This window comes from Tachysurus fulvidraco, chromosome 14, assembly GCF_022655615.1.
Source record: "Tachysurus fulvidraco isolate hzauxx_2018 chromosome 14, HZAU_PFXX_2.0, whole genome shotgun sequence".
NCBI lineage: Eukaryota > Metazoa > Chordata > Actinopteri > Siluriformes > Bagridae > Tachysurus > Tachysurus fulvidraco.
Window position 1 is genome coordinate 26,139,149 of NC_062531.1, and position 20,000 is coordinate 26,159,148.

Sequence of the window (20,000 nt, forward strand, 5' to 3'; positions counted from 1 at the left end):
CGATAAGGTTTCAGATCGAGCGCGTTGCGTGTTACAGCCTTAGCTACAGTTAAAATCTGCTGACCAATTAGATGAAAGAATTCATGCATATTGTGGTTTCACACTTTTATACAGTACACACGCGTTAACACGATATTAAAAGAAAGATAAAGTACAAATCTGGCAACCGGGAGTGTTTCTCCATTAACTGGAGGAAAAGGCGGGTCCAGTGCAGCTGTGACGCAGGAGGTGGAGACACTCCTGCCCCAGGATATCTGATATGTGCTCTACATTCATAACCCCAGCTCTCACACCACTGCACGGCCAGGGACAAACCTCCAGCCTGAGACACTATCACAGGAACAGAACCAGACCCACCTATTTTCTACTGCAAATATGAGGCATAAGTTAAACATGCACATGGACACTACACACTACAATGTGGACACTACACACTGAAATGTGAACACTACAACATGGACACTACACACTACAATGTGGACACTACAACATAGACACTACACACTACACACTGAAATGTGGACACTACAACCTAGACACTACACACTACAATGTGGACACTACACACTAAAATGTGGACACCACACACTACAACGTGGACACTACACACTACAATGTGGACACTACAACATAGACACTACACACTACACACTGAAATGTGGACACTACAACCTAGACACTACACACTACAATGTGGACACTACACACTAAAATGTGGACACCACACACTACAACGTGGACACTACACACTACACACTAAAACGTGGACACTACACACTACAATGTGGACACTACACACTACAACGTGGACACTACACACTACACACTACAACGTGGACACTACACACTACAACGTGGACACTACACACTAAAACGTGGACACTACACACTACAATGTGGACAATACACACTACAATGTGGACACTACACACTACACACTACAATGTGGACACTACACACTACAATGTGGACACTACACACTACAACGTGGACACTACACACTACACACTACAATGTGGACACTACACACTACAACGTGGACACTACACACTAAAACGTGGACACTACACACTACAATGTGGACAATACACACTACAATGTGGACACTACACACTACACACTACAATGTGGACACTACACACTACAATGTGGACACTACACACTACAATGTGGACACTACACACTACAATGTGGACACTACACACTACAATGTGGACACTACACACTAAAAGACAGCTACATTAGTTTTCAGAGTTGAAACTTGTGTACATTTACACCGTGTCAGGGATTAACTAGATACCAACTCCAACAGCAGCCTCCATTTACTATAGTTTTAATCTTTTAATCTTTTTTATGAAGTGTTTGAAATGTTGAAACTAAAAGCCTGATGGTGAAGTTTTAAAGCTTTAAAAGTGTTTCCACACCTATAATAAACATGTCATGAGAATCTTTCATCATGTTCTACACCTCACTCATTCTTTCACTTCTTTTTCCATTTCAGGTTTCTGTTTACATTTTTCCTCTTGGACTGGACGTGAGTCTAAAGGTTAATGCCTTTTGCTGACGGTAAATAAGATAGAGGGCAAAGTGCATTACAAAACTCTTAATTAAACAAAAATAAAAGAAAATAACAACAGATTAGGTTTGTTGTTCGTATCTGCACTTTACCATTAAACAGTGAAATTAGTATTGTGTAGTTGTGTCGTTGCTTTTTTGCATTATATTTTTTTTGTACATATTTAATATTTAAACATTTATTAATACACTGCTTGTCTAATTTGAATGTGATCGTTTAATAACACTTTAATAATGAAGTATTTATTTGAGTGTTACACCGAGTGAATAAGAAGAAACAATTGTTTGGCGGCACCGTGTGGTAGAAAAGGGAATTACAGGGTCTCAGAGAGCAGGTGACAGCTCAGCGTCCAAGCGGCCTAATAATAATAATACAATAACTTATACATCTAAACACACACACACACACACACACACACACACACACACACACACACACACACACACACACACACGCACACACACGCACACACACACACACACTTGAGGATTTTCCATCTTTGTAAAATCTAAGATTTCAGAACTATTTACATCCCACTGATTTCTCATTTGCAGATCTGCAGGTGATGTTTCTCCTCCAATTCCTCTGTTCATGAATATATCTGACAAAAAATCTCTCACTCACACACACACACACACACACACACACTCTCTCACACACACACACACACACACACACACACACACACACACACACACACACACACACACACACACACACCTCTTTATTAGAATTCCTTTTGAATTCATGTGTAAATCCACTTCCCCTCAGGTTCAACAGAAAGCTGCATTATTCAAATGTTCTGTAGATCACACGAAGAATAAAAATCTCTTTTTTTCCTTTATAATATTGTACCTACAAACTAAGCAGCTTCTTATAATATGTTTAAAGTTATATGAATAACATGGATTCAAGTTAAGTGGGGTTTTTTTTTTTTTTGCTCATCTTAAGCTTATGTTCCTGAAGAAAATGTGAATGGTGCTTGCACGTGGCAAATCCCGGAGGCTAGTCGAGACGAGCACGTGACGTCATCAGAATACTCTTGAGGAAGTTCCCCTCATTGTTCTGAGTGTTTTGTTATGTCACATGTCCATGTTGTAAAAAGTTTTTTTTGTTTTGGCATATATTGGGGGCGGGGCTGTGGCACAAGCGGAAGGCCAGTCGGTACACCAATATAAACCTTTGTTCAGAGTCTCACCCTAAAGGAGCCGGAGTTTATGGTAAAAAAAAGGCCTCTTTGAGACCCGGTACCATTAGTACCGGTACTCGGATCGCTTAGAAAAGTCATAGCACAGCTCTCCTCAATGCGCCGGTCGATATGACACTGCAGGGACAAGTTACACGCCGAAGTTTTGTCTGGCACGATAGTAATAATGTTGCTTTACAAGCACCATTAATAATAATTTGTACAGCTCCAGTAGAGAGCAGCAGCAGCTCTGGTGTTTTTGCCCCTAATCAAATGTTTTGTTCTTTTTTATAAAATTACATGCAAATTTTTTATTTCTTTATAATATTTATAAAATTCTGTTGTAAAATCAGGGGTCATGGTGGCTTAGTGGTTAGCACGTTCGCCTCACACCTCCAGGGTCGGGGGTTCGATTCCCGCCTCCGCCTTGTGTGTGTGGAGTTTGCATGTTCTCCCCGTGCCTCGGGGGTTTCCTCCGGGTACTCCGGTTTCCTCCCCCGGTCCAAAGACATGCATGGTAGGTTGATTGGCATCTCTGGAAAATTGTCCGTAGTGTGTGAGTGAATGAGAGTGTGTGTGTGCCCTGTGATGGGTTGGCACTCCGTCCAGGGTGTATCCTGCCTCGATGCCCGATGACGCCTGAGATAGGCACAGGCTCCCCGTGACCCGAGAAGTTTGGATAAGCGGGAGAAGATGAGTGAATGAATGAATGTTGTAAAATCTCCTGAAGACACAGACCAGGAAGTGAAAGCGTGAGATTAGAGAACCGAGATGTTTACCACGGAATCAGATTCGTTGTTCCTAAAAACCCGAGCGATTCACGACCGGCCGAGGAACCGAGCGGCGGCTTTAAACCTTTACCCCAATGAACCAGAGGCAGACATCAGATCTCTGTACAAAACAGGTTTAATCGAAAGAAAATAGATTTATTGTTGTACATTGTGATTTCGCACAAGAACACAAAGCCAGAAACAACAAAAACACAGTTTAAGCTTTCGTTATTTTTCTGTCGTTACATAGAAACTAAAAGCCAGCGGGCTGAAGTGCGTCTGTTTGTTCTGTCCATCATCAGTTTCCACCAAAGACAAATTAAAGACAGCGGACGGCTGCAGTCGAATTCAGAGCGACTGCTTTTTAAAAAGAAAAGAAAAACAAAATAAATTCACTTTATTTCAGTGACGTGATCTCTTTAAAAAGGGGGGGGGGCTCACGTTTGTGTAGCGAACGTTTTAAACGTGGCGTCTCTTCACTCTGAAGGTAAACACGCTGCAAGTGAAAACTGCGTTCAGAAATCGTCGAGCGTGTCGGCTTTGGGGATGGACAAACCTCGCTCCTTCACCGCCTGCAGCTTCAGTCGCTCCGACTCCTGCTTGGCCTGCTGCTCCACCCGCTGCTCCTCCAGGATCTCCTCGATGGAGACTCGCTGCAGGATCTGATCGCAGTCTTTATCCAGATCCTACAACAACAACAACAACAACAACAACAACAATCAATCCATAGTCAAATCCACACAGAGCTGTTTCAGCTGAGCTCCTGATCTGTACTCACTACTTCTCCCAGCAGGACCACATTTTCCCCTCGGACCACGAAGATCCCTCGAGGAATGTCTCCGAACTTTTTCCCCACATGGATCCGCTCCACCGTCTGGTGCAGGACCAGGTTCGCTGTAGGAGATGGAACAAATTTGTTTGATCAACATCGATGTGACGAACGTCAGCTTAACCGTGATTGGACATGTGACTGAACCTCGGAGTAAAACGCAGTTCATACCGAACTGATCGATGCTCCTGAGGATCCCGATCAGTGTTCTCCCGTCTCTCAGCAGAACCAGGTGCTTCTCTGGGACACAGAAGAGGACAAAATACGGAACATTACAGTCGTTTCTAACAGTAAACAGCAGGTAGGAGATTATTACACTCTGTCTTACATCATCAGTCACTGTGTAAGGTTCTGTTCACCTCTCTCTCTGCACAATGCACTGACACACACACACACACACACACACACACACACACACACACACACACAGACACACACACAGACACACACACAGACACACACACACACACACACACACACACACACACACACACACAGACACACACACAGACACAGACACACACACAGACACAGACACAGACACACACACAGACACACACACACACACACACACACACACACACACACACACACACACACACACACACACACACACACACACACACACACACACGGCTGATGTAAGAACAGGTAAATAAACCAGAATAATGATCTGAACCTACTGTCGATGTCCTCGATGAGGCTGGCGGTCCCCGGCATGTAATTCATTTTAACTCACATTTGTTGAGTTTGTTTTAAGGCACAAAACTATTAAATCATGAACCATTTGAAACCTGTAGCCTTAAGTCACCGGACGTGACGCAAATCAATGTGCTTCCGGTTCGTTCTGCCTCTTTATAGCAGAAAAAGTTCGTTCATTTTTATGTTGACGGATCGGGGAAATTAAATGTATTGTATAATATTTAATCATAGATGACATCGAGTCAGAAAATCAATGTTTTATTTAGAAATATTGCTGTTTCTTTGCCTGTCGGTCAAATGACGTCATCGGGTGGCTGATTGTGATTGGTTAGTTACGAGTATCTCGACTGGACATAAATATCCCATATTTCAGAGGTATATAAACATTATTTGACTATTCCGTGATATTACAGAAAATAACAATAATTTTTAGCGGAATCTTAAATTATTTAAAAATGTTGAGGCGTTTTCACACACGGATTCCGAGCGAAGCTACGCCTCCCTTAACATGATTGGCTCGCGTGTAAGAATTTACGTGTGTGCTATTGGTGGATTGTCGGATCATGTGCAGGATTAGCCAATAGAAGAGGGAAAGGCGGGACATGTCGGAAAGCGGATGGGGAAAGAAATGACAGACGGCTAGTTTTAGCCTTGTACGGTTCAGCTGGACGGCTCATGCATGAGGAAACAGATCCCAGATCAGACGGTTAAAGCTGAATAAAACGAGCACTGCTGCAACACCGCAATGGTATTTATCGCATAATTTGTTTTAAATCTGTTGTAGTGAGCTGACATGATAACAGCTGTATAACATGCTAACTTTTCTCCTGGTCACTATGGCAACACAGTTAGATCCATTAAATACACCAGAATCCGTGTAAACAAGCCGAGAGTTAAATCTGTTTATATTAATATACGACTTTAAACAGATTCCTGAGTGTAAATGCAGATAACTGCAGTTGTTTTGTGGGACTGAAGCGAACACACACAACACGGAAGTGTTTAGAGGTTACACAGCACTTAGCTTAGCATCATTAGCCTTTAGCTTCCCAAAGCAGCATTTGTTGTTAATTATTTACACTTTAATCCTTTTCGTTCTTAATAATATCACGACGGTGTTACTGCGGCTTCGTGTCTTTTCTGAGTAGATTTATAAGTTTTAGCAAAAATTGTCGTTAAATAGCCAAATTTCTGAGGTGTAAACAAACACAAATCAGTTTATGGTGTTAATCTTTATGTTAATTATGTTTCATTAATAATGTTTGTTTAATTATGTTTCATTAATAATGTTTGTTTAATTATGTTTCATTAATAATGTTTGTTTAATTATGTTTCATTAATGATGTTTATGTTAATTGAGTTTAATGAATGTTTGGTTAATTATGTGTACTTAATAATGATAATGTTATTTATTACCCACATAATTAATAAATTGATGCTTTCTAATCCCATTTTAAGATGAACCAGAATGCAGAAATGTTGTGACACTTTTACATAATGTCCCGTTTAAATAACACACGTGACATTTTATAAATCATGACATTCATCCTGACGTTTGTGTTGTCGTGTCTGACAGCAGGATTCGACTCCATACTGTGGCTATCCACCCAACTACTGGTACGCTCCTACGGCCGGGCCGTACAGCAACGCCTACCCTTCTGGGGCCGAGATTAACGGACAAGCACCGTATAATCCACAGGTACAGAAAACACATGACGACTTGTGAAGTCATTGTGGTGCTTTCATCCAGAGCTTCTGGCTCAGTGAAGCGTCGTGTTAAAGCGAGTTTATTTACGGGTGATGATGTTTCTTCCTCCTAACAGTTTACACAGAAACATTTACTAATTGTACGTATAGTTTGTGCCTTTAGCACAGATTAAGTGTTTATACCCAAAAACTTATGTCATGCACGAGAATGAAAGCACTGTGTGTGTCCTGGCTTTGAGTTTTTAAAGCCCACAACCTTGACCACGGCTTCTCATAAGGATAAGGTCCTGTTTCAGTGACCATTAGGTGGCGAGTTTAAATCCCAACGCTATCACAGAGCCAGAGTTTTCCTGTTCTTCACTGTATAAACAGTTAACTCTCTTCTTCCAGGCGATGCCGGCATATCCGAACGGGGTGTATAACCCGGGTCAGTACGCACCGAACGTGCTTCACCCTTCCAATCCATTCTACTGCAGCGAGCAGATGCCCCCCAGGCAGCCGCAGTACCACAGTCAGGACCGAACCCCGGCCAGCTCCCCTCAGCCCCCGTACCCTGTTCCACACTGCCAGGCGGTGAGTTGGGTGTTAACACCGTTCAAGCTGTGCTCCCTGTGTTTTATATTTATTTCTGTTGTTGTTCTTCTCCCTTCTCTCAGGCTCCTGGATACCCACCCAGCTCGTACCCACCCTACGGAGACGGCTGCACCCCTACTGCCCCCTACCCCGGCCAGCAGCCTGTACCATCTTGCCCTCAGCCTGAACCCTGGCCTCATTCAGCAGGATATGGACCCCAGACGCACTACTCCAACCACACACGCCCTCCACACCCCCCGCCCTGGCACGGGCCCGCCCCTCCTCCATACGACCACATTAAGCACAAAGTAAACAAACAAACTCATGTACCGAGTCTAGCCGTCACAAATGCCCTTAGCGCTAACATCTACTCTTGTAACCCGGTATAATTTTTACTCTTGTCGTTTGTCCTTGTGTCTTTAGGAACCACCGTATCCAGGTCATCTGAACAACCGAAACCAACCACAACCAAAACCTCGACCCAGCACACCCAACTCCAACCCCGCCCCTAATCCGCCTCCAAACAAGCCAGTGGAGTTCAGCTCCCCGCCTCAGATCTACAACAAGACGTCCTCCGGAGGCGGAAACCAGCCCAAACCGGCTCCGCAGCAGAGAGACCCTCCCCCGCATGTGCCGCAGCCTCAGATGGGTGAGAACCAGGGTCTGGCTCAGGTACAGGAGGTCCTGGCCAGGGTCTATCTGCTGCAAGAAGACGTGGACGAGTTTGTGGGCAGAAAGACGGACAAGAGCTACTGTTATCTGGAAGAGCTGCTCACCAAAGAGCTGCTGGTCCTGGACTCGGTGGAGACCAACGGCCTGGACGCCGTGCGCTCGGCCCGGAAAGAGGCAGTGCAGAAGATCCAGGCCATCCTGGACCGCCTGGAGAACAAGGCCTTCTAGAGCGTTGTGCCAGTTTGTGTGTGTGTGTGTGTTGAGGCTGCAGATGTTTATTTGTGTTTAATATTCTGTTTATTTTGTCCAGGTAAATAATCCGTAGATATTACGCTCACATCCATAATGTTCACGTCATGATTAGATTTTGCTGATTTTTTTCTATCAAACACAATGTTCCATCAGCACACACACTGCCATCCTGTCTGATCACTCGCTTCTGCTTCTGCTTCTGCTGTTAATGTGTCTCACTGGCTTCCTGCTCCTGAGTGACTTCACCCTCCTCTATGGCGGGTTTCAGCACCGAACACGTTTTGGCTCTCAGACATAAAGTCCTCATCGTCACGTTAGCTTAGCCATCCATGCTAACTAAAGTGTTAAAGTCGGAGGCTGGTTCGATCTCAGCAGCTTTGCGTTTTGCTCATTGTTTGCCGTAGATTTGTTAATTAGTTTTTTAACGCTGCCTCGCTGACTTCCTGTCGCCTTTCCCCGTCGGCTGATCGCCTGTCTGCCGTCAGCGCGAGTGAGTTTTGTTCCGTGTGAAAATCAGCAGCACTGAATCCAGAAGCAGCTGTTTTTGTGTAAAGCAATAAATAATTTAGTGTTTTAATCCTTTAACTACGTCACCTGGTGTTATATGTTTGGATTGTGTTATGTTTGTTCCTGACTGCTGTTGGCGCTCAGACGCTTCGTCTCCAACCGTGAACTGTTCATGTAATAAACACTGTGCACTTGAATCATGAAACAATGAATGAAAGAAAGTAATATTTTACACCAAAATAAATCTGCTCTAAACGTAGTGGAGTTCTCGCTCAGAGGGTCTTCTGTTTGGAATATTTCGACCCATTTCGTGGCCCCGCCCCCTTTTCCACACCGCGTCCTAAGCGCCGTGCTTCACGTCACGCTAGCTGAAGCACCGTGTCGGGTTTCCACACACTAACACTTCACCGCTATGATCAGCTCAGCGCTACACATTTATTAGGGACGATTACGAGTACAAATCTGCAGGAAGTCGGCGAGGCCTCGTTAAACGCAGCACCGAAGCCCGCGCTCAGCGTATAAGCAATACTCGCTGACCTTTACGCTAAACATTTACACCCATCCCCCCCCCCCATTTCATGTGTGAATCTAAAAAAAGTCTAATCTAAAGCCAGTATCCTGTCTAATCTAAAGGTCTCGCATGTTTACAAATGAGGCCTTTTTTAAAAAGAAAAATGTATAAATTTGTATTTAAATCGTCTTTAAAAAAAAGAGGGGTATAGACCCAGAAGACCAATCATCTTTCCTAAAAAAAAAGAAAAAAGAAAAGGAAACGAACGCCGCTGTGTTTAATACTTTGCACCAAAGTCACTTTGAGCCGTGTGCCGACGTTGTTATATCGTCACATCACAATTTAAATTGTTGTGTTTAAAATACGATGTCTGTGTGTGTATCCGGGACGTCCACGGCGAGCGGCGCTGTGTTTCTGGGTCGGATTGTTTTATGTTCCGTGTCGTGTTGCGACGTGACGCAGCAGAGGAACTCTGACACGGGCGACACAGACGCCTTTTCCAGGTCTCCACATGTTCACTGGATAAAGTGTGTTCCTTATTCAGACTGACACTCGTGTCTGATGTTTGTTTTTTCTCCAGTTTTATGTTCCTCTTGTTTAGTGAACAGAATTATAAGACTGCCAAGAAACACGCCAAGCTTCCTAAAAAAGTTCAGAATAAAGGACAGGCGAAGCCGACGACACCGAGGACTCCACAAAGCCGCCTGGAAGGCAGGAGTGCGGAAAATCTCAGTATTTTGTATAAAAACCTCGGGCACGTACTTTCACCTCGGACCCTTCAGTAGGTCTTCCTCCGCTTTCTAAAGGAAAACTGTGCCATATCATCGGCAGGTGCTTTTCATAGACGATTAAAAAAAAACAACCAATAATCAGTGAGGTGTTGGAAAGTATCGAGCTCTGCATGTATCGAACCCAGTCTGGTTTTGTTGTACCTCTGTAATCTCTGTAAAATCTCCTATAAAGCAGAAACTGTACTTTACACTAAAAGACTAGATTTGTATGTAACTTGTACACAGAGAACGATGACACACTGGGAACAGGACCAAAACCTGCTTGCTGAGGTCTCTGAGGTACTGCATGAGTTCTGACCCAAGACCAGGCCACTGGCCCTGAACACAACACAGCTCCAATAAACAAGACCCCTCATGGTCGGTCCCTCATGACTACTGGTGTGTGTTTCACTCAGAACTGTGAAGCAGCTACAAGTTCAGACAGAAATAACAGAGCTGCTAGAAAGTTAGTGAACCCTGTTGTGTTTTCTGTATTTCTGCACAAACCTGAACTGAAATGTCATCAGATCTTCAACTGAATCTTAAACACAGATGAAGAGAACCTGATTTAAACAGTAACAATTTACACATTATATTTTCTGTAGTGATAAATCGCTATCTATTCTGAATATCATGTGAACCTGCAGGAGAAGTCAGTCAGGTGTTTCAGTCAGGTGAGGTAAAGTCAGTCAGGTGTTTCAGTCCGGTGAGGTAAAGTCAGTCAGGTGTTTCAGTCCGGTGAGGTAAAGCCAGTCAGGTGTTTCAGTCCGGTGAGGTAAAGCCAGTCAGATGAGGTAAAGTCAGTCAGGTGTTTCAGTCAGATGAGGTGAAGTCAGTCAGGTGTTTCAGTCAGGTGAGGTAAAGTCAGTCAGGTGTTTCTGTCAGGTGAGGTAAAGTCAGTCAGGTGAGGTAAAGTCAGTCAGGTGTTTCAGTCCGGTGAGGTAAAGTCAGTCAGGTGTTTCAGTCCGGTGAGGTAAAGCCAGTCAGGTGTTTCAGTCCGGTGAGGTAAAGCCAGTCAGATGAGGTAAAGTCAGTCAGGTGTTTCAGTCAGATGAGGTGAAGTCAGTCAGGTGTTTCAGTCAGGTGAGGTAAAGTCAGTCAGGTGTTTCTGTCAGGTGAGGTAAAGTCAGTCAGGTGAGGTAAAGTCAGTCAGGTGAGGTAAAGTCAGTCAGGTGTTTCAGTCAGGTGAGGTAAAGTCAGTCAGGTGTTTCAGTCAGGTGAGGTAAAGTCAGTCGAGTGTTTCAGTCAGGTGAGGTAAAGTCAGTCAGGTGAGGTAAAGTCAGTCAGGTGTTTCAGTCAGGTGAGGTAAATTCAATAAGGTGTTTCATTCAGGTGAGGTAAAGTCAGGTGAGGTGAAGTCAGTCAGGTGTTTCAGTCAGGTGAGGTAAAGTCAGTCAGGTGTTTCAGTCAGGTGAGGTAAATTCAGTCAGGTGTTTCATTCAGGTGAGGTAAAGTCAGTCAGGTGAGGTAAAGTCAGTCAGGTGTTTCAGTCAGGTGACGTAAAGTCAGTCAGGTGTTTCAGTCAGGTGAGGTAAAGTCAGTCAGGTGAGGAAAGTCAGTCAGGTGTTTCAGTCAGGTGAGGTAAATTCAGTCAGGTGAGGTAAAGTCAGTCAGGTGAGGTCAATTCAATCAGGTGTTTCATTCAGATGAGGTAAATTCAGTCAGGTGAGGTAAAGTCAGTCAGGTGTTTCAGTCAGGTGAGGTAAATTCAGTCAGGTGTTTCATTCAGGTGAGGTAAAGTCAGTCAGGTGTTTCAGTCAGGTGTGTCAGTCAGGTGAGGTAAAAGTCAGTCAGGTGTTTCAGTTAGGTGAGGTAAAGTCAGTCAGGTGAGGTAAAGTCAGTCAGGTGTTTCAGTCAGGTGAGGTAAATTCAGTCAGGTGAGGTACTGTAAATTCAGTCAGGTGTTTCAGTCAGGTGAGGTACTGTAAATTCAGTCAGGTGAGGTAAAGTCAGTCAGGTGTTTCAGTCAGGTGAGGTAAAGTCAGTCAGGTGTTTCAGTCAGGTGAGGCTTTAGCAGCTCTCTTACCTTTTAAGAACATAAACCCGAGTCTTCACTCAGGTCTGGGCTTCAGCACACAGGTTCCTGCAAGTCGGATCTCTGGGGTCATGACAGGAAGCCCTCCATCACCACAGAGGCTTTGTAATGGGGCAGAATTCCCTGTCGTGTGTCATTGATCACAGGACTGATCACCTGTTGCCTCAATATTTTTAAATTATTTTGTACTCACATACTATAATTTGTTTCATCTTTTGATTAATCCAGTTCTCCTTATTTAGTTGAGGACGAAGATCTGATCACGTTTAAGGTCAAATTTATGCAGAAATCCAGAATAAATGTTTAGAGCTTCACAAACGTTCTATCAGGTCAGTAACAGCAGTTAAACAGCAGCTGGTGAGAGAACAGACAGCAGAGTAACAGCTGTAGTGTAACAGTAAGAAATCACAGGGGGTTTGTGTAATATTGGACTCCATATCAGTTAGAATATCACTTTAACAAGCAACACCTGAAGAAGCACTGCGTTCTTGTTTCTCTGGAAGATTAGGCTTTCTATCCACATCATCACCAAGCTGACACTGTCGGGCCCTTGAGTAAGGCCCTTAACTCTCTTGGCTCCTTTCCTAGCAAGCTCGAGTGTGTGAAGAAAACTTTACTGTGCTGTAATGTATCTGTAACAAATAAAAGCTTCTTCTTTACTTCATTTCTGTAAAGCAACATGGAAGATTCATGATGTGTGTAAGTCTGTGTCTGGAGGCTTTTTGTGTGGAAGCGTGTGTGTAAATGATCTGTTACAAGGCTGCAGTCTGAGCATTACTGACATCCAGCCAACTCCAAGTCCTAAAATAAACCAGTTCCCCTGGAGTGTGTTCCAACCTGAACGCCGTGGATCTGCACCTTCAAGCTGACAGCAGCTCACTGAGTTTTACTCACAAGATCTCGAATCCTCTCATCATTATTATTAACTTCTCAGATTTCATCACCAACTTCAGCTCCGAATGTCCTACAGATCCAAATATAATGATTCCAGCTCAGCGAAAACCGAGATCGATTTCACTTCGCCTGCTCTGGCGGTGATGGGAGTCGAGCAGCTCCTTTTTGCAGCGGGAGCCATCAACAGTCCTGCCGATGAGGTCTGGCCCCGACTTTATATAGGAGACATGTAAGTGTCATGAAGATCTGTGATGTGATGTGATACTGTTGTTCACTGTTACGCAAACGATTCAGTTCTAATCTAAATGACTCTTATGGGTCTTGAGTTGGAAGCCATGCCCCTTTATTTCTGAAGCCATAATAAGACTTTAGCACTAGGTGGCACTTTAACCAGTTCTATCTGCTAGCAGATTCTCATCCAGGATGGATACGCGACAGAGATAGCTGTGGCTAATCAACATCCAGATTTCTAACACGTTCCTCCCTCCCTTCCACTCACCTGCCTCAGGAAATTTGCAGAGAATCGTGAGGAGCTCCGCAGGCAAAACTTCACTCACGTGCTGAACTGTGCTCACAACTCCAGGCGGAGCAATGACTTCTACTCTGGAATGGGAATCACGTATCTGGGTATTGAAGCCCGCGACTTCCCTGGCTATAACATCAGCATCCACTTTAATACAGGAACAGAGTTCATTCATAACGCACTCAGGACGGGAGGTAAACACATCACATACTGTACATCTTAAAGGCCACAGTTTCCTCTCCACCCAAAATCTTGTGTATTAGTTTCTTTAGGCTAATGTATTGTGTACATTGTTATCACCACTGCAGGTAAAATCCTGGTGCACTGCCACGTGGGTGTGAGCCGCTCGGCCACCATCGTGTTGGCGTATCTGATGCTGAAGCACAACATGACCTTGGTGGAGGCTGTTAAACATGTTAAACAGGGGAGAATGATCATACCCAACAGGGGCTTCCTACGACAGCTCATCGACCTACACGTCAAACTGTACGGCTACAGATCCTGAGCACACGACCACACTCACACAACACCTGAGACTTCAGCAGAGACCTTAGGGCAATGACATAATGGTGGTTTGGCAAAAAACAATAAAAACATAATACTGTTGTTAGCTTCTAAGACAGTGGAAGGTTATTAAGAGATATTTTATAATGTTTAGAAAACCGCTTATTTTACTGAAGTCGAACTGACGGCAACGCAATAACGTGTAAAAGGGTGAAATGGTTTGTTTACACGGTGTGAAACTTATTAAATATTTTGTTTATGAAAACTGACTTGTTCTTCCTTTTGTCGGCCATTGTTTTATTAAAATGAACTCAAAGGCTATCTAAGCCAATGAGATGCTGCGGCGTCATCTGTGAATTTCCCCAGTACCATACATGCCTAGCTAATTAGCAACTAAATTCGATGAAGAAATTCTACTGTAAACTATCCTGTGAAAGTGCAGTGGCTGTGATTCTCTAGCTAGCAACAGGATGGAGAAGGTCTTTATGGCGTTAGGATGTTTCCATGGAGACGGCTGTTCGGGAAAACAAATATTTTAAACCGATCTGCAAATTCATGTATTCAAATAATACATCAGGGGAAATTTATTTATTTATTTATTTATTTATTTATTTGAAACTGTTTACTTGTACAATCAGGCCGGGAACACACTGTATACGGAGATTAGAGCAGCTAAGAAGAGATGCGCTAAAAAGTTAGAGGTTCAGTTCACTTCTAATGAATCAGCTTCAGTCTGGAAAGTTCCGAAAGTCACCAAGACACCATCATCCCTCAGCACTGTGGTGAATCAACAACTTTGCTGAAGATCTGAATGAGTTTTATTGTAGATACGAAACCCCCCACAACCGTTCTGACCATCTCAAACTTTAACACCTGCAGTACCCCCAACTCCACCCACCCCTCCTCCAGATCAGTGAAGATAATGTGCGCCAGGTCTTCAGAAAGGCACCAGGTTCAGATGGTGGCCCCCATCTTCACACATATCTTCAACAGATTACTGGAGCTGTGTGAAGTCCCTATCTGCTTTCAAACACAACCATCGTCCTCGTTCCAAAGAAACCCAAGATAACAGGACTTAACGACTACAGACCTGTGGCACTGATGTCTATCGTCATGAAGTCCTTCTAACTTATCTGAAAGTCTGATGGCTTGTGGAAAGAACACAACACTTTTCCAGACCTGAAGTGGGACACACACATCAACACCACCGTAAAAAGCCCAACGTTAATGTCCTTCCTTCACCAGTTGATAAGTTTAACATGCCAAAGGAGCTGCTGAAACAGTTCTACACAATCTACCCGATGAACAGTTAAATGTTCCGTGTTACACAATGACAATGTGCAATAATATTAGATTTATTTGTTACCTCCTCCATCCTAGTACATCCTGCATCTCATCTCATTCTATTCTATTCCATTCCATTCTATTCTATTCTATTCCATTCTATTCTATTCTATTCTATTCTATCATCTGTAGCACAACTTTATTTCTTAAATGTATTATTTTTGTCTATTTGTATTCACATATGTGTATTTTATCCCTATTGTCTGTGTGTTGTTGTCTTCTCTGTGTACTGGAAGCATCATATTACTGATACTGAATCTGATTTGTCTGTGACGCAATCTGGCGTGCTGCGTCGTTACCTAGCAACGATAAACAAACAGGAAGTACCGGACTGTAAGCAGTTGGTGAGATCTCACCTTATTATATGTTTTTTTTTACTCTTACCGTTTTTGTCTGTTTACAACAAAGTTATTCCTCGTGAATACAATGGATCTGTTAATTAAACACATCTTAGCAAATATAATCACATACAAATAATGTAAAGATAATCAGTTTGTCTCACACTTTACTCTCTATTCTTTATTACATCTGTCTTTATATCTGTCTTTAATTGCTGTTTTCTTTTTCCCCTCGTTTCAAAATCCAGCCTTTATATTTGTGTACATTAACGCTTATTATACACAACATATAGTATACGTTATATAATACACAACATATACAACATATAATACACAACGTATAATACAGAACATAATATACATTATATAATACACAATATATAATATACAACATACAGAACATATAATATACTTATAGATGTAATTAAAAGTCTAATTATACCTTGTAATTGATGTAATGATTTGATTTTTGAGACGACTTCAGAAATATTTCTAACCGTTAACTTTAACGTCAGACTGTAATGAAATGTCTAACTGAAGCTTCTCACACATCATCAGGTGTGTTTTGAATGCTCCTGATGGCCGGATCACGGCTTTGTGACGTGCCACGTGTTCCGGTGGCGTTTGGAAAGCGCGCGGTCCCGAAGCTGATCACACAGCTGCATGATGAGGAGCTGAAAATCCGCCAGGGGGCGCTGTGTTCCCTCTGTGACCTGCTTCACGACCCGGAGAGGGTTTACGAGGCCCTGCATCACGGTACTGACGTCAGGACTAGATGATGGTGGAGTCTGTAATACAATAATAAGTACTGATGGGGTGATGACTTGGTTTTGTGTTGTTCAGGTTGTTTAGAGAGACTGAAGGTGTTGATGAAGGATGATGACGTCTTGGTGAGGACAAAAACGACAGAGGCGCTTCTTCAACTGGTCACACGTAGCTTAGGGAGGTGAGACGTTTGAGCTGAACACTCTCATTAACATATACAGTGAAAAATTAAATAGATGATTTAAATGATTTTCTGTTTGAGATGTGTGTGTGTGTGTGTGTGTGTGTGTGTGTGTGTGTGTGTGTGTGTGTATATGTGTGTGTAGAGAAGCCGTTCTGCAGTGTGATGTGCTCAGGCCTCTGTCAGAGCTTTTAGACGAGCCGGATGACGTCTGCCGTGAGAATGTGCACCGTGTGTTAAAGTTGATGTCTGAGTTTCCTGCAGCTGTGGTGTTTATGGTGTCTCTGGGTCTGATACCGAGGCTGGTGATGAAGGTCCCAGTGGAGCGTGAGAACATCAGAGAGCTTGTCTTGTCCACGCTGAGCTTCTGTATGAGACTGGATGCTCTTCCTGCTCTGGCCAGTGACGTCGTGATCATCCTGAAGGAGCAGCTGTATCACCCGTCTACACACATCCGCCGTGCTGCCTCCTCGGCCATGATGGCCATCAGGTGAGCTCCACTTATCACACACACACACACGTATACACACACACACACACCTTAATTATACAAACAGTCACTCTTTCCATTAATAATACAATTATACCTCACTTAAGGCCCATAAATACAGCAGCATGTACTACTGGAATCTAGTACTAATCCATCATGAAGTGATCTCCACCCACCTCTCTCTCACACACACACACACACACACACACACACACACACACACACACACACACACACACACACACACACACACACACACACACACGCCTTTAATCAAAACTTTAATCATATAAACTCCTTCTACCCTCTTTTTAATAACACTGTTAGATTTACAGACTGATTTCACACTGTGATGCCATCTGGCTCCTTATTTTCTTTCATCTCCTTCTTTTCCTGTTTTCACTCATCTCTCCATTTATTCTTTTTCTATCTATCTATCTATCTATCTATCTATCTATCTATCTATCTATCTATCTATCTATCTATCTATCTATCTATCTATCTATCTATCTATCTATCTATTTATTTGCTTTCTTTCTCTTTTACTCTTCATCACCTCTCTGTTGTCCCCTCATCAGTGTCACTGCAGAGGGGAAGGTGAGGTTGTGTGAAGAGAAAGTTGTTCCCATGTTGGTGAAGCTGCTCTCTGATGATGACTTGGAGGTTCAGGCCAACGCTGCTGGAGCCCTAATGTACACCACCGTCATCACCCAAGGTCAATACACACACACACACACACACACACACACACACACACACACACACACACACACACACACACACACACACACACACACACACACACACCTCTGCTGTAAATGTTAGATCAGTGTATATGTTATAGCAGTGTCTTTCCCTCACCTGTCTCTCTTTTCACTCTCTACATTTAAATATAACTGTTTATCGGTTTTTGTGTTTGTGGTGTTCAGGTAAATATCAGGCTCTGGAGGCTGGTGCTCTTCCTCCTCTGCTGTGTTTGGTAAACAACGAGGACGTAGCATCGTGTGCTTATGCCCTCCGTGCGCTCACCTGTCTCGCACAGGCCCCGAGTGGCCGAGCACAACTGATCCACCACCTGCCCCAGCTGGAGGCACGACTCTGCCACCCTGCCTCCATCATCCAGAGCGCTGCTGCCACTGCCATGCAGGTCATCTCCTGGACCCCGTAAGACTGTGAGGAGGAGAGGATCTGATGACAGAGATGAAAAATTGTACAGTTAATGAAGCTTTTTAACATAATAGATTAAAATCAGGAATTTGTGCTCTGCTGTGTGTTTGCTTTATGTTTATTCTTTGGGGGCGGGGCCATGCAATCCAGTCACAAACAATATGCAAATCACTACATTTGTTAAATAAACCTTAAGCTGCAGAATGTAATGTTAGCTAACATCAGTGCTAAAGAAAAGACACGATAAGTGACAAAATGACACAAATCTACAGTGAAGTCACACTAATGGACCCCTGGTTATGATTAAAGACCGGCCTGGGGGCGTGTCCAAATGTGCCAAGTCATGTTTATTCATATCCATGGGATTTTAATAAGGGTAACGGTGTTAAATGGTTACTAATAATTCCTTTTAAAAAATTATTAAAATTATAATACCTAAAGGATGCCGTTAAACAAACGAGATAATAAAAAAAGCAATAATACGCATAACGTCCTACATACGTGCTTATACGTAATGAATATTCAGTAACTCCGTAGCGTTTTTATTTCGGTAGCCACGCCCCCAACCAGAACTGCCTGGCTCGCGCACTCATGGCTCAAACCCAGTGGTTAGGATCTGCGGAGGAGGAGGAGGGGGAGGAGGAGGGGGAGGGAGGGAGGAGGAGGCGCGCGCGCGCTCCTGTTATCTTTATCTGTCACCGGCAGCACGTGCGGCTCGGGCAGCGGCAAAGAGATATTTTGTGCAGGGGCTCGTGCGCGTTTTACAGTCCAGTAACACGGGAATAAACGGAGTACAAACCGGAGGGATTATTGTCCTCGTGCACATCACGGGGGGAAAGCACGAGACGGAAAGACGTGAGATTTAAAGGTGAGCTTTTATTTCTAAATTAGACTTAAACTCTACATACATAAATATATACACACATAAATATATACACACATATACATCTAAATATACACACATAAATATAAATATACATATACACATAAATATATACACACATATACATCTAAATATACACACATAAATATAAATATACATATACACATAAATATACATATATACATAAATACACACACATACACACACATAAATATACACACATACACACACACACACACACACACACACACATACACACACACACATACACATACATAAATATATACACCGAATATCATATTACTCCACTAACTAGTGTACACAACACCACACCATTCTACACAACACCACACCATTCTACACGACACCACACCATTCTACACAACACCACACCATTCTACACGACACCACACCATTCTACACAACACCACACCATTCTACACAACACCACACCACTCTACACAACACCACACCATTCTACACGACACCACACCATTCTACACGACACCACACCATTCTACACAACACCACACCATTCTACACAACACCACACCATTCTACACGACACCACACCATTCTACACAACACCACACCATTCTACACAACACCACACCATTCTACACAACACCACACCATTCTACACGACACCACACCATTCTACACAACACCACACCATTCTACACAACACCACACCATTCTACACGACACCACACCATTCTACACAACACCACACCATTCTACACAACACCACACCATTCTCTGTAGACAAACTGTGTAGTTCAGCAGTATGAGATTTGGGATGTAACCTTCCCCAATCGGTT

At 43.3% G+C, this 20,000-nt stretch overlaps 5 protein-coding genes across 8 annotated transcripts in view; 4 read left to right on the forward strand and 1 right to left on the reverse strand.

Annotated features, from left to right (window-relative positions):
• Positions 1 to 3,821: 3,821 nt before the first annotated feature.
• On the reverse strand, positions 3,822 to 15,180 carry lsm1 (LSM1, U6 small nuclear RNA associated). Of its 2 annotated transcripts, none has more exons than XM_047799790.1 (4): positions 15,102 to 15,180; positions 4,533 to 4,601; positions 4,311 to 4,426; positions 3,822 to 4,218 (listed from the first exon to the last, which is right to left on the reverse strand). In XM_047799790.1, exons 1-4 carry the CDS (start codon positions 15,124 to 15,126, stop codon positions 4,048 to 4,050), a joined length of 381 nt encoding a protein of 126 aa, XP_047655746.1. In that variant the 5' UTR covers positions 15,127 to 15,180; the 3' UTR covers positions 3,822 to 4,047. The 2 variants fall into 2 exon arrangements, with proteins under 2 accessions (XP_047655746.1, XP_027024067.1); XM_027168266.2 differs by lacking the exon at positions 15,102 to 15,180 and adding an exon at positions 5,045 to 5,203.
• On the forward strand, positions 5,656 to 8,852 carry bag4 (BCL2 associated athanogene 4). 2 transcript variants are annotated; one of them, XM_027168263.2, is made up of 5 exons: positions 5,656 to 5,811; positions 6,640 to 6,762; positions 7,161 to 7,343; positions 7,427 to 7,651; positions 7,767 to 8,852. In XM_027168263.2, exons 1-5 carry the CDS (start codon positions 5,809 to 5,811, stop codon positions 8,241 to 8,243), a joined length of 1,011 nt encoding a protein of 336 aa, XP_027024064.1. In that variant the 5' UTR covers positions 5,656 to 5,808; the 3' UTR covers positions 8,244 to 8,852. The 2 variants fall into 2 exon arrangements, with proteins under 2 accessions (XP_027024064.1, XP_027024065.1); XM_027168264.2 differs by having other exon boundaries at positions 5,692 to 5,811; positions 6,643 to 6,762.
• LOC113656825 (dual specificity protein phosphatase 26-like) lies at positions 12,845 to 14,221 on the forward strand. The gene is made up of 3 exons (XM_027168265.2): positions 12,845 to 13,213; positions 13,493 to 13,701; positions 13,816 to 14,221. Exons 1-3 carry the CDS (start codon positions 13,050 to 13,052, stop codon positions 14,010 to 14,012), a joined length of 570 nt encoding a protein of 189 aa, XP_027024066.1. The 5' UTR covers positions 12,845 to 13,049; the 3' UTR covers positions 14,013 to 14,221.
• A 300-nt stretch (positions 15,181 to 15,480) lies between the features above and the next one.
• On the forward strand, positions 15,481 to 18,390 carry rsph14 (radial spoke head 14 homolog). Of its 2 annotated transcripts, none has more exons than XM_027168262.2 (6): positions 15,481 to 15,688; positions 16,252 to 16,449; positions 16,537 to 16,639; positions 16,785 to 17,129; positions 17,708 to 17,844; positions 18,059 to 18,390. In XM_027168262.2, exons 2-6 carry the CDS (start codon positions 16,263 to 16,265, stop codon positions 18,295 to 18,297), a joined length of 1,011 nt encoding a protein of 336 aa, XP_027024063.1. In that variant the 5' UTR covers positions 15,481 to 15,688; positions 16,252 to 16,262; the 3' UTR covers positions 18,298 to 18,390. The 2 variants fall into 2 exon arrangements, with proteins under 2 accessions (XP_027024063.1, XP_027024062.1); XM_027168261.2 differs by having other exon boundaries at positions 15,482 to 15,699.
• Positions 18,391 to 18,922: 532 nt separating this feature from the next.
• The window catches only part of LOC113656814 (dematin-like), a 23,218-nt gene continuing 22,140 nt past the window's right edge, over positions 18,923 to 20,000 (forward strand). Inside the window, exon 1 of the mRNA XM_047822886.1 lies at positions 18,923 to 19,164. The gene's annotated coding sequence lies outside the window, so the exon portion shown is untranslated. The remainder of the gene's footprint in view (positions 19,165 to 20,000) is intronic.